This window comes from Podarcis gaigeae (genome assembly GCF_964106915.1).
Source record: "Podarcis gaigeae genome assembly, chromosome: 10".
In the NCBI taxonomy this organism is placed as follows: domain Eukaryota; kingdom Metazoa; phylum Chordata; class Lepidosauria; order Squamata; family Lacertidae; genus Podarcis; species Podarcis gaigeae.
This window is the reverse complement of record NC_139686.1, coordinates 12,082,189-12,095,814: the sequence shown is the minus strand read 5'-3', so window position 1 is coordinate 12,095,814 and position 13,626 is coordinate 12,082,189. Positions and strand designations below refer to the sequence as shown.

At 44.3% G+C, this 13,626-nt stretch overlaps 1 protein-coding gene across 17 annotated transcripts in view; it reads left to right on the top strand.

The window, feature by feature from the left end:
• The window catches only part of ABCC9 (ATP binding cassette subfamily C member 9), an 88,251-nt gene that overhangs the window by 20,635 nt on the left and 53,990 nt on the right, over positions 1–13,626 (top strand). For all 17 annotated transcript variants that reach the window (XR_014555554.1, XR_014555555.1, XM_083699845.1 and 14 more), the window contains 5 exons: positions 1,035–1,169; positions 2,383–2,545; positions 6,365–6,405; positions 8,741–8,883; positions 12,873–12,981. Coding sequence is in view for 15 of the 17 variants with exons in the window: in XM_083699845.1 (XP_083555971.1) it covers positions 1,035–1,169; positions 2,383–2,545; positions 6,365–6,405; positions 8,741–8,883; positions 12,873–12,981 (591 nt within the window). In the remaining 2 variants the exon portion in view is untranslated. The remainder of the gene's footprint in view (positions 1–1,034; positions 1,170–2,382; positions 2,546–6,364; positions 6,406–8,740; positions 8,884–12,872; positions 12,982–13,626) is intronic.

Below are 13,626 nucleotides of genomic sequence, written 5' to 3'. Positions count from 1 at the left end.
GTATTGTTTTTAACACTTGATTTGAAGCTGCCCAGAATGGCTGAGGAATTTCAGGTAGCAGGGTGGGGAGAAACCTCCTCTGCCAGAGATCTCGGATAGCCACCACAAGGCAGAGTAATCAATACTACAGCCACATTTACCCCATACATTCAAAACACTACAATACCACGTAAAACTGTCATGGCTTCCCCCAAAGAATTCTGGGAGCTGTCTTATGTGAAGGGAGCTGAGAGTTGTTTTGAGGCTCCTATTCCCCTCGTAGAACTGCAATTCCTAACTAACAAGTGGCCTAACAATAAATCCCTCTTTACAGGGAATTTGGGGAATCGTAGCTCTGGGCGGAGGGGACAAGGACCTAACAGCTTTCAGCACCCTTAAACTTCAGCTCCCAGAATCCTTTGGGGGAAGCCATGGTTGTTTAAAGCAGTATCATAGTGCTTTAAATGTATGGAGTGAACATACATTAGTAAGGTAAGGTAAAGGTAAAGGACCCATGGACGGTTAAGTCCAGTCAAGGTGACTATGGGATTGTGGCGTTCATCTCGCTTTCAGGCCGAGGGAGCCGGCGTTTGTCCACAGACAGCTTTTTGGGTCATGTGGCCAGCAGGACTAAACCACTTCTGGCACAATGGAACACCGTGACGAAAACCAAAGCTCATGGAAACACCATTCATCTTCACGCCACAGCAGTACCTATTTATCTACTTGCACTGGCGTGCTTTCGAACTGCTAGGTTGGCAGGAGCTGGGACAGAACAACAGGAACTCACCCCGTCATGGGGATTCGAACCACCGACCTTCTGATCGGCAAGCCCAAGAGGCTCAGTGGTTTAGACCACAGCGCCACCCGTGTCTGACTTAGTATAACTTAGTAGCCTTTGTTACACACACTTTACAGTTAAGCATTATGTGGCATATTTTGAATTTGGCAGCTTCACCTTTAGATCATCTCATACAGGTTTGTGCACTGAACTACAGAACTGGCAATGTTTCCTACCTAAGTCTTCTCTCCCTCCACCCCCCCTTTTTTTGTAGATTATCATGGGGGTGATCCTGCTGTACAACTTACTTGGCCAGAGTGCCTTGGTTGGCGCTGCTGTCATTGTATTGCTGGCTCCAATACAATATTTCATAGCGACAAAGTTGGCTGAGGCTCAGAAGAGCACGCTTGTAAGTTGTTTTTCTACACGAGACTTGGCAGCTATTTAAAGCACGTGACTGGAGTGGTAACACACTGGAGTTCTGTGCCTGGCTACTGTACGCTGTTGGACGTAGCTCAGTCGGCAGAGCATGAGACTCTTAACCTCAAGGTCGTGAGTTCGAGTCCCAGGTTGGGCAAAAGCTTCCTACATTTCAGGAGGTTGGGTTAGATGACCATGGGGACCTTCCAACACTACAACTCTATGGCTCTATGTTGCTTAACAGAGTGGCTGGGGAAACCCAGCCAGATGGGCGGAGTATAAATAATAGCATTATTATTATTATTATTATTATTATTATTATTATTAACAACTAAGCTGACACTCGTGGCTTTGTTTCCCCATAATACTGTCAGGAACTCGTCCTACCCTCGAGTAGGACCCCATGGTTTGTTAAACCATGATTAGCATGGTGTGTGAAGACGGCCCAGCAGCTTAACTGTGGTTTATTTATTACCAACAAGCCACAGTTTCTTTATTGATGCACAAACCTTAGTTTCTGTCAATTATGTCTTGGTGTTAAGTCTGAACTCAGCATCCTGCCTTAACCATGGTTTGACTTTCAAACCCCAGACATTATTATTATTATTATCAACATCATCATCTTTGTTTAGATGGGCACTTAGTGGTTTCAGATCAACCAAAGGAACAGCGATATAACTGACTACAGTCAAACATTGGCTCCCGAACGCCTCTGTTTTGGAACGTTTCGGCTCCCAAATGCCGAAAACTCAGAAGTAAATGTTCTGGTTTTCAAATGTTTTTTGGAAGCTGAACGTCTGACGCGGCTTCCGCTTGAGTGCAGGAAGCTCCTGCAACCAATCAGAAGCCGTGCCTCAGTTGGTGAACATTTTTGGAAGCTGAACAGGCTTCCGGAATGGGTTACGTTCGACAACCAAGGTTTGACTGTACCATAATTCTTGCATCAAAAACTATTGAACTGATTTGAAAATGTGGCAGCTCCTGATGTTTCAAGCTGATCTTCAAACCATGGTTTCGACGATCAGCAACACATTATGGGCTCTCAGTCTCTCCCCTCTCCACCCTGTGGCCTCACTTTGCAGTTTGGCACGATCCATAGTTTGCTAAAATGTTTTTTATTATTTATTTGCATATTTTTTAATGGGTAGTTTAATGTTCTTTTTCCCTTTTCTCCCTCCATCCCATCCTTAATCGATGGAAAGGATTACTCCACAGAGAGGCTGAAGAAAACCAATGAAATACTGAAAGGGATCAAGCTTTTAAAGCTGTATGCCTGGGAGCACATATTCTGCAGAAGCGTAGAAGAAACGAGGGTGAAGGAGCTGACGAGCCTCAAAACCTTTGCGCTTTACACATCTCTCTCCAGTAAGTATATATATCCTTGAGTGTGGCAGGCTGGCTGGAAGGCCACCATCTCGTTGTTTGATCCTCCTCCCTTTTTATCCAAAGACAAACGCAAAAACAGCAGCGCACAAATTAGAATAAATGCTTTTTAAAAAGCACACACATGCTACATATGCTATAAAATACAAAAGTCACAGCAATAAATACAGGAATAGGCATATATATATATATATATATATATGCAGGTTTTGGTGTCCTCGGGTGTCTTCCCGTGTAAAAGTTGGGGTGTCTAGGCGACGTTTCGACGAGGTCTCACTCGTCATCTTCAGGCTGGTGCTTTCGGCTTCTTGTTACTGGAACAGAGCGGGATCTCAATGTTTGAGTTCCTATAAATACTGTAGAGGGGGTGTGGTGTCTAGCCTCCAATGTTCTGGGCAGAGAGGAAGTTCCCAGGCTAGTGTGCCTTTTCTTCTTTTGTTCCTTAATTACTTGAGAGAATTACTTGAGAGAAACGTCGCCTAGACACCCCAACTTTTACACGGGAAGACACCCGAGGACACCAAAACCTGCATTCCTGTACCCGTGAAAATCTACGAAAGCATATATATATATATATATATATATACACACACACAGTGGTGCCTCGCAAGATGAAATTAATTCGTTCCGCAAGTTTTTTCTTCTTGCGAGTTTTTCGTCTTGCGAAGCACGGTTTCCCATAGGAATGCATTGAAAATCAATTAATGCGTTCCTAGGGAGACCGTCTTCAGACCAGGTCCGGGGACAGTCTGTCCCCGGACCTCCTCTGAAGGCTGACGGGGGGAGAAGGATTTTTCTCCCCACCGCCAGCCTTCAGAACAGCCTTCTGAAGGCTGGCGGTGGGAAGAAAAGCCCTTCTCCCGCCGCCAGCCTTCAGAAGAGTTCCCGCAGGGCTGCCTAGGCTGCCTAGGCTCTTCTGAAGAAGAGCACCCCTCACGCGGGGCAGGCATTCGCAGCTTGGGGAGCCCTGCAGGACTTCCCCGCAGGGCTCTCCAAGCTGCAGATAGCAGCCTGCTGCCCCACACGAGGGGCGCTCTTCTTCAGAGCGCCCCTCGCACGGGGCAGACATTCGCAGCTTGGGGAGCCCTGCAGGAATTCCCCGCAGGGCTCTCCAAGCTGCGGATAGCAGCCTGCTGCCCCGCGCGAGGGGCACTCTTCTTCAGAGCGCCCCTCGTGCGGGGCAGACATTCGCAGCTTGGGGAGCCCTGCAGGACTTCCCCCGCAGGGCTCTCCAAGCTGCGGATAGCAGCCTGCTGCCCCGCGCGAGGGGCGCTCTTCTTCAGAGCGCCCCTCGCGCGGGGCAGACATTCGCAGCTTGAGGAGCCCTGCAGGACGTCCCCGCAGGGCTCTCCAAGCTGCGGATAGGGGCAGCAGGCTGCTATCCGCAGCTTGGAGAGCCCTGCGGGGAACTCTTCTGAAGGCTGGCGGGGGAGAAGGGCTTTTCTTCCCACCGCCAGCCTTCAGAACAGCCTTCTCCTCTGTTCCCGGACCTCCCACCGCAAGCCTTCAGGACAGGTCCGGGAACAGAGGAGAAGGCGCGCTGCGCTTCTCCGCTGTCCCCGGAGATTTCCCTATGGGCTTTCGTCTTGTGAAGCAAGCCCATAGGGAAATTCATCTTGCGAAGCCGCTAAAAATCGGAAAACACTTTCGTCTTGCGGGTTTTTCGTTTAGTGAGGCATTCGTCTTGCGGGGCACCACTGTATATGCATGGCATACTTAAATGTTGCCATATCTTATTGTTTGGGTGGATAGAACAGGTTGCCAGTTATGCTATTTGTTAAACTATGGAAATTGTTCCCACAAGCAGTAGTGATGGCTATCAACAACAACAACGTTCTATTATTTGTATGCCGCTCATCTAACTGGGTTGCCCCAGCCACCCTGGGCTGCTCCCGGCATATACAAAAACTTAATAAAACATTAAACTTCCCTATACAGAGCTGTCTTCAGATGTCTTCAAAAGGTTGTATAATTGTTTATTTCCTTGACAACTGGTGGGAGTGTGTTTCATAGGGTGGGCGCCACTACCGAGAAGGTCCTCTGCCTTGTTCCCTGTAACCTCACTTCTTGCCATGAGGGAACTGCCAGAAGGCCCTTAGCACTGGACTTCAGTGTCTGGGCTGAATGATGGAGGTGGAGATGCTCCTTCAGGTATACTGGCCCGAGGCCATTTAGGGCTTTAAAGGTCAGCACCAACACTTTGAATTGTGCTTGCAAACGTACTGGGAGCTGATGTTAGGTCTTTCAAGACTGGTGTTATATAGTCTCAGCGGTTGCTCCCAGTCACCAGTCTAACTGCCGCATTCTGGAGTAGTTGTGGTTTCTGGGTCACCTTCAAAGGTAGTTCCACGTAGAGCACATTACAGTAGTCCAAGTGGGAGATAACCAGAGCATGCACCACTCTGGTGAGACAGTGGGCAGGCAGGTAGGGTCTCAGCCAGCGTACCAGATGGAGCTGGCTTTTAAAGAGTGGTTACTAGCCACAAGGGCTATATTTTACCTCCAGTGTTGGAAGCCGCATGCTTCTGAATACCAGTTGCTGAAAATCACAAGTGGGAAGAGTGCTGTAAACACCCCGAACCTTCTTGTAAGCTACCCAGAGGCACCTGGTTGGCCTCTGTGAGAATAGGATGCTGGAATAGATTGATCTTTGGCTTCAAAAAGTGGGCTCTTCTCATGGTCTTGTAGCGCCACAAAAACTGCCCACGGCCATGGGCACCTTCAGCACAGACCTGCACCAAACTGCCCTGGAGGTTGCAAGCCACCAGAGTCTCCATTGTCATCTGTGAAATGTTGCAAAGTAACAAGAGCCCAGCTGGATAAGATCAAAAAAGACCCTTCTAGTCCAGTATCCTGCTTTCCACAGCGACCACCCAGATGTTTGTGGGAAGCCAACAGGCAGGCCATGATTTCAGTAGCGCCCTTTGACCGACATTCATCGTAATTGGTGGTCATTCCTAGTTTTAGGTCCGCCAGTTAAACATTATTATTATTTTAGCTGATTAGGGAGCTCCAAGGCAGATGATTGAATTATCATACTTCCTGCATGTGGCTTCTGACCCGGATTTTACAAGACTGGGAAGGCTATCCCCAGGGCCTGCAGGGGCAATTGTCTTTCTCCCTCTGGCCATTCCCAGGATTCAGTCACCTCTCCATTCCCAACCTTAGCAGAGAGACGGAAGAGAGATCACATGCGGCAGAGCAGGTCCCATTTCCCACAAGATGAGCTTCCAGCATCTCTACGTTTTCTTTGTCTTCCAAGATGGAAAAAAAACGCCTTGTGAAGCTTGCAAGTTTATGAAACTTGGCTGAGGGGAAATGATTTCCTGACCTCCTGTTGCCTTTCTCATACCCTGGGACAAGCATGACAAGATCTCTCCAAATAATCTTCTAACCTTCCTTATTAAGCTTGTTGACATCCCTTAGTTTACATTAACAATCACACACAGCATCTATGGGCAGCTGATATAGCAGAGTTTGTTTATTTTTTAATGGCCTTTGATTTAGGTTAACATAACCTCAGCAATTTAAATAATTCCCTTTTCTTCACCAAGCCAACGTTTTTAACTGTGGCATACAACCCGACAATTCTTTCGGGAATATGTTCCCCAGCTCAGTAAAATACACAAACCATAATATTTCCAAGTATGTTTTCATTTGACAGGAAAAGCTCCCCCCCCCCCAACCTCCAGTTAAGGAGTTGTCTGGGCAGGAAATAATCTTAAAGCAAACATCTATAGTATAGTTCAGACACTGACAAATGTTGCTGTATATAATTTATGGTTGTGCTTGTTTCCACAGTTTTTATGAATGCAGCTATACCAATTGCAGCTGTTCTTGCGGTAAGAATTAATTTTTTGGAGTGTGTGTGAATGTTGGGTGGTTTATTAAGCAAACTTTTAAATTAGCTGTAGACATACAGAAGAATGAAGTGCTAGATTTTTTAGGTGGTAGATTGTATTATTTCAGACAGCAGGGCAGATGTCCCCTTGAATGTTCCCAGATGTAAAACATCATCGTCATCGACAACAACTTACAGAGAAAGATTCTAACTAGAGATGACAAATCACTTACTACACAATATTGTCCTGAGATTAGCTCAGGATTTTTCTGAAATTGCTTGGAAGAAAATGGAAAACCTCCAAAAGATATTCCCAAGCTATGTGAGGGCTGGGATAAGTGTTGCCAAGCACACCTCCTACCTGTATTTCTACAGTGGTACCTTGGTTCTCAAATTTAATCTGTTCCAAAACCAAAGCGTTCCAAAAACAAGGCACGCTTTCCCATAGAAAGTAATGCAAAATTGATTAACCCATTCCAGACTTTTAAAAACAACCCCTAAAACAGCAATTTAACATGAATTTTACTATCTAACAAGACCATTGATCCATAAGATGAAAGCAATAATCAATGTAAAAAGGTAAAGGTACCTCTGCCCATACGGGCCAGTCTTGTCAGACTCTAGGGTTGTGCGCTCATCTCACTCTAGAGGCCAGGAGCCGGCGCCGTCCGCAGACACTTCCGGGTCACGTGGCCAGCGTGACGAAGCTGCTCTGGCGAGCCAGCACCAGCGCAGCACACGGAACGATGTTTACCTTCCCGCTATAAAGCGGTACCTATTTATCTACTTGCACTTTAAGGATGCTTTTGAACTGCTAGGTGGGCAGGAGCTGGGACCGAAGACGGGAGCTCACCCCGCCGTGGGGATTCGAACCGCCGACCATACAATAATAATCAGTGTACTGCACTATAAAATAAATGACAGTATTGTAGATGATAATAATTAAAATTCAATACTTTTCATACCTGCACTGATTATAGTCATTGTTTGGATGGAGAGCTTTTATCCATTTTTGCAGCCACACAATCAATCAATCAATCAATCAATCAATCAGTAGCTGAACTGGGTTCCACACAGTCACAATAACAAAGTAACCAAAAATGCCTCAAAAACAAAAACGCAAAATAATTTTTTTTAAAAAGCGCCAAACTTTATCCATTCCGGAAGTCCGTTTGACATCTGAAATGTTTGAAAACCAAGACACGGCTTCTGATTGGTGCAGGTGCCCCGGAAACATTAGCTGACAGTTGCATCGGATGTTCGGCTTCCGAAAAACGTTCGAAAACTGGAACACTTACTTTTGGGTTTTTGGCATTTGGGAACCAAGGCGTTTGAGAACCAAGGTACCACTGTATTTGTATCAGTGGTCCAGGAGCAGCAGCAGTGGCAACAGGACACCTATTTACCTGTTTAGGATACTTACACAGTGGTTCCCAACCTTTTTTTGGCCATGCCCCACCTAAGCATCTCTAAAATTTTGATCCATCCCCCATCCGTGACATATAATTCTTATTGTTCAAAAAGTGAACTCCTATTCATGTGGAGGAAGCCTAAAAGGCCATTAACTGTAAATAACTCATTCTCAAATTGCCCCCATTAAAAATCAAATTGCCCCACTGTGGGGCGTGTGCCCCATGTTGAAAACCATGGCACTTGCATCTCACTTAATAGCCCTGAGAACTCCTTGCCTGTTGATATCAGGCAGCTGCCTTCTCTTCATTCTTTTCAGATCCTGCTGAAGATATTCTTAAATGGCAAGCCTACCCAGATGTTTAGAAAACTTGCATAAGTTTTAGTTTGTTTCAGTCTACTGTGGTTTTGACATCCTGTAGGTCTTAAATTATTGTTGTGGTTTTTAAAGTGATAATATTATTTTATCTTTTTCGTAAACCCTCTTCTGAGTTGTTGTTTTTCTCTACAGTCTATAAATTTCATGAAATAAATAAATAAACTAAATCAAAGAGTCTCACAATAAGAATAATATCCAGGATGGATTGGAAGGGGTCCAGATCAGTCAAGACAGGATTGGGTCCGATCCAGATTTGCAAACTGGATTCAGAGGACCCTCATTTTTATACACTTTTGGTTGCAAAATTGGGGTGCAAAATTCAGAGAAGTGCGAATCCCTGAGGAATAAAATTTGGTTTCACTTTGCGTATTGGTTCCAAAATGGTTCCAAATTTGGTTCCAAAACCATCTATCCAAATTAGATAGTTTGTCATTAAAATGCAAAGAACATTGCATTCCAACCCCCTCCTCTCGTCTCACACATTCTTTGCCTTGCTTGTTCTGCACGAAGCAACATAACCAACACCCTCTTTTTCCTGACATGACAGACCTTTGTGACGTACACGTATATTAAAGAGGAACCACCAACTACAGCCCAGGCCTTTGCGTCGTTGTCGCTCTTCCACATCCTGGTCACACCGCTGTTCCTGCTTTCCACAGTTGTTCGATTTGCTGTCAAGGCCATCATCAGGTACAGTGGTACCTCGGGTTACATACACTTCAGGTTACAGACTCTTCAGGTTATAGACTCCGCTAACCCAGAAATAGTACCTCGGGTTAAGAACTTTGCTTCAGGATGAGAACAGAAATCGTGCTCTGGCGGCGTGGCAGCAGCAGGAGGCCCCATTAGCTAAAGTGGTACCTCAGGTTAAGAACAGTTTCAGGTTAAGAACGGACCTCCAGAACGAATTAAGTACGTAACCAGAGGTACCACTGTATGTGCTTTAATGCATAGGAACAGGCTGAGAGGCTGTGTGGAGAAACAGCTAAAGTGTTGGACTAGGATTCAAATCCATGATTCAAATCCCCACTCAGCCACAAAGCTTGGGCCTGTCACCGCCTCTCAGCCTAACATATCTCACAGGGTTGTTGTTATTATTATTTATTGAATTTGTTACTCGCTTTATCTTGCCCAGGGTAACCCAAAGTGACTTACAACCAAACAGGCAAAATATATACCTTAGAGACCAACTAAGTTTGTTCTTGGTATAAGTTTTTGTGTGCATGCACACTTCTTCAGATACCAAAGTGTGCATGCACACAAAAGCTTATACCAAGAACAAACTTAGTTGGTCTCTAAGGTGCTACTGGACAATTATCTATCTATCTATCTATCTATCTATCTATCTATCTATCTATCATCTATCTATCTATCTATATCTATCTATCTATCTATCTATCTATATCTATCTATCATCTATCATCATCTATCATCATCTATCATCTATCTATCTATCTTTCTTGACTGTGTCAGACCAACACAGCTACGTACCTGAACCAAACAGGCAGACAGACAACCTCCCCACATAGATAGATGAAAGCCAAGAGGAAAACAAGAAATACTTTAAAAACATCACCACCGCCCCACTTCCAACAGGCCTGGTTATAGAGAAGTATAGTCTAAAGATAAGTAATGATGGCGCCAGGCGAGCCTTCTTGGGGAGAGCATTCCACAAAGGCCCCTTCTCCTGTTTCCACACTCTGGATCTCTCATGGGGGATGCACGTGAAGAAGGACCTCAGATGATGATCTCAGGGTCCAGATCACTTCATTGTGAGGATAAAATGGGGAGAAAAAAACCATGGATGAGCTCCATGAAGGAAAAGGTGGTTTGCGAATATAATAAGCAAATAATAATTTATTATGTAATATTGTTGGACAGTCTAGTCTGACATTGTGTCTTCCTTACGGCTGCTATATATCCCAGAATTGGGCTCTGAAATTGGCGTCCAGGCGGATTTTTATAAATCCAAAAAACTTAATTTTGGTGGAGACATGTTCCCCCCAAAAGCTCAAGAACTTTGTCCAGATTTTCACTTTTGGGGAATATGGCAACCCTAGTCTTGCTAATCTACAGCTAGCCCTCCATTGCCTCAGACGGGTCTTTCCCAATCTGGTCACAAATTGAAGATTGAGTCTGAGGCAGTCGTGGGTTGTATCCAACTAACTTTTACTCAGAGCAGAGCCATTAAAATTAGTGAACCTAGGTTAATGTTGTATCCAATGTTAGACCCACTGAAATTAATAGGTGTGGCTAATTGAGCAAAGCACCTGCTCTGCTCCTAACCTACTGCCCTCTCCTTCTTTGGTTAATGATTTTAACCACTTTTGCCCTACGTAATTCTTTGCCCCAGCCAATGAGGCAGTGGTTAGTGCAAGCAAAATAAAGGAAAAATACATGCACAGAATTTAGGTAAGTTACAGATCTGACCTTTTCTTTGTGCGGATTCTGAATTATCTTTGTTTTTCCTAAACTGAACAGAAATCAACTGCATAGGAAGCTGAGGTGGTGGGGAGCAGAGGGGTCAGTCCAACGAGAAGTCTGGAAGAAAGTTGCTTTCAAACCCTAAACATGGTATCTTCCATCTTTCCTTCCAGTCTCCAAACCCGCCTTCTATTTGTTTAAATGTTCTCTCTCTGTGTGTGCTATATTTAGCACGGCTGTAACACCAGTAGAGAATGTCTGTCTTGCTTTGCACACTTGAGCTCTGCAAAGATCCCATTTTTTGCCAAGACAAATCTCAACCTTTAAGAAGCTTTCTCCTCCTCCTCCTCTTATTTTTTCCCCTTCAGCCAAGGCAATGCACCAGTGAATATAGACTGGGCCACTCTATCCTCATTATCACCCATCCAATTAGCATATAGAATTAAGTGCTCCATTCCCAGGATAACTAAGTGGTTACTTGGGTCTGCCAAGATCCTTCATTTAGGGAATAGGCGTGTTGCACTGGTAGACAACCTTTTATGGGTTTCTGTGAATGAATCCCATTTGAATTTTGAATGCACCATTGCAGTCTACTAAAGAAGGAATCTTAGCTTATGTCAATGTAAACTCCCTTAGGAGTGTGGTCATTTGAAAGACCAGGGTGATTGCCATCAACCTGCTTATTGAACATTCATCCTGATTTTTTTTGAAGGCAGGTTGTGCAACTTTGCAACAATCAATTTCTATCCCAAACTTTCCTGTGCATCTTCTCATCACTTTCCTTCCTGTAGAAAGTCTAGATTCTTTTCGAAGTGGGTTTGTTGTGCAACAATGCCATATACATTTAATTTTACAACCTGGATTTGCTGGTATGCAATTGAATCCCACCAACAAAACAGCAACGGTCTGGAAGCCCCCTAGATAAGCAGGGTAGCGCAGAGTAACTCCAATGATGTCACCATGTTTTGCAATGCCTGGCTCAAAAATACACATCTTGGCAGCTTGTCAAATATAAGGTGTGCTTTATCACCCCCAAAGTTCTCCAGTTCAGAATAGAAAATGAGGGAGTTCCAGGCTTTCTCACGAGAGCCTTAAAAATGGCATTTTATGGGTGTTTGGAAAGCTATGCTTGAGCAAGATTAGTGCCTGAAACTTGGATAAAATAGAAAGGTAATTTTAAACCAATGTAATCTTTTTTAGTGATCACTCGTAGTTGAGTAAGATTGTCTTCCATAAACACGTTTTTAACAGTGAGTCCGTAAGTGACTGTGGAGGCCAATTCTGGATCCCCACACCCTTCCACAGTGGGGACATAGGTTTCCGGGCGGGAGTTGATCACGGTGCGGATTTGCCAAACGTGCCTTCCTCTTAGCACATTTCTCCCTTGTGTTCTGAGTTTGAGTGTCTTCAAAGCCCATGACATCTTTGGTAAAGGCTGTTCTCCAACTGGAGCTCTCACAGGCCAGTGTTTCCCAGTTGTTGGTGTTTATGCTACATTTTAAAAGATTTGTCTTGAGAGAGTCTTTAAACCTCTTTTGTTGACCACCGGCATTACGCTTTCCATTTTTAAGTTCAGAATAGAGTAGTTGCTTTGGAAGACGATAATCAGGCATCCACACAACATGACCAGTCCAACAAAGTTGATGTTGAAGAATCATCTCTGTAAGTCCTCCCCCTGGCCCCCGACTTCTTCAAACATATTCGTAATGGGTGACCCATTTCTAAATCGAGCTGAAGAAAGTTTGTCCACTGCTAGGTAAAATTCTTCCTTGTCATGTACCAGCTTAAACTAAGATAAGAAGAATGTCCATCAAGCCCAGCACTCTGGCCAATCAGATACCTATTATGGGAAGCTCACAAGCAGGACCCGAGTGCAAATTCAGGTGACGAGGGGTTGCATTTGAGCTCTTCCCCATATGAACCAAAATTCCCAACTTAGAAGGTTAGGATGATGACTGGACTAGAACATCCCTCCTTTTAAAGTGTAGACATGTTCTTTTCCCATTGGAGAGAAAATAATTGTGGGATCTTTGCAGCGTTGCCACTCTCAGTTGGAAATGGCACAGTTTGCAAGTGCTTCTGGCCCTGTGACGAACTGTTTGTCCAGAGAGCATCTGTCACAGTGCCAAGAAACATGCGGTTGGAACAAGTGGATTACACCATATGCCATGAAGATGTTGCAATTGTTATTCAGTAGTTTCTCAGTGTGTTGTTATGACTTGTAACCATTTGTCTTTTTCCATGTCTTGTCCCAGTGTGCAAAAACTGAATGAATTTCTCATAAGTGATGAGATTGGAGATGACAGCTGGAGAAATGGAGATACTGCTTTAACATGCGAGTCTTGCAAGAAGCACACGGGACTTGTAAGTGCCTCTCTCTTTATAATATTGAACCAAGCACACTAGTGACTGGGGATGAGGGAATCTGTTAATTACAGTTTCTCATTTTTCACATCAGTCTGCAATAGTAAAAAAAGAGATCCTCATGAAAATTCATTAGCATCCATTGCAATATTTCCCCCTGAATGTGCACATCTTTGTATGCAATTTTGCCCACAATACACATTTTTGCAGATAAATTGCCCACAGTATAATGCATTTTTGCATGATGTTTTCACCAGTATATGCATTTTATGCATTTTTGTACACATTGCTGGAAAACTGCATTGCAAAATTCGGAGATGTGCAAGTTTTGGCAGATGGCTGCGTTTCAGTCCCATATTGTTTCAGAAAGTGTGAATTAGGCAGATTCACTTTAAAATGTGAACTGAATTGAATTCCCCACCTCCCATTCCTACAGGTCACCGCTGGGACTCTTGCACATGCCAGGCACATTTGTATTTGATGCTGTTTATGCATGCATTCACCTTTTTTTTTGCAGCATCCACACAACTTCATCCTCATTGAAAGCCCATCCCATATTTTCACATCCTTTTAATTGGGACCATTTCTGTGGTTATTCTTCACTTGTCAGAGTTTCCAAAGAAACTGCAAATTCAAATTAAATGA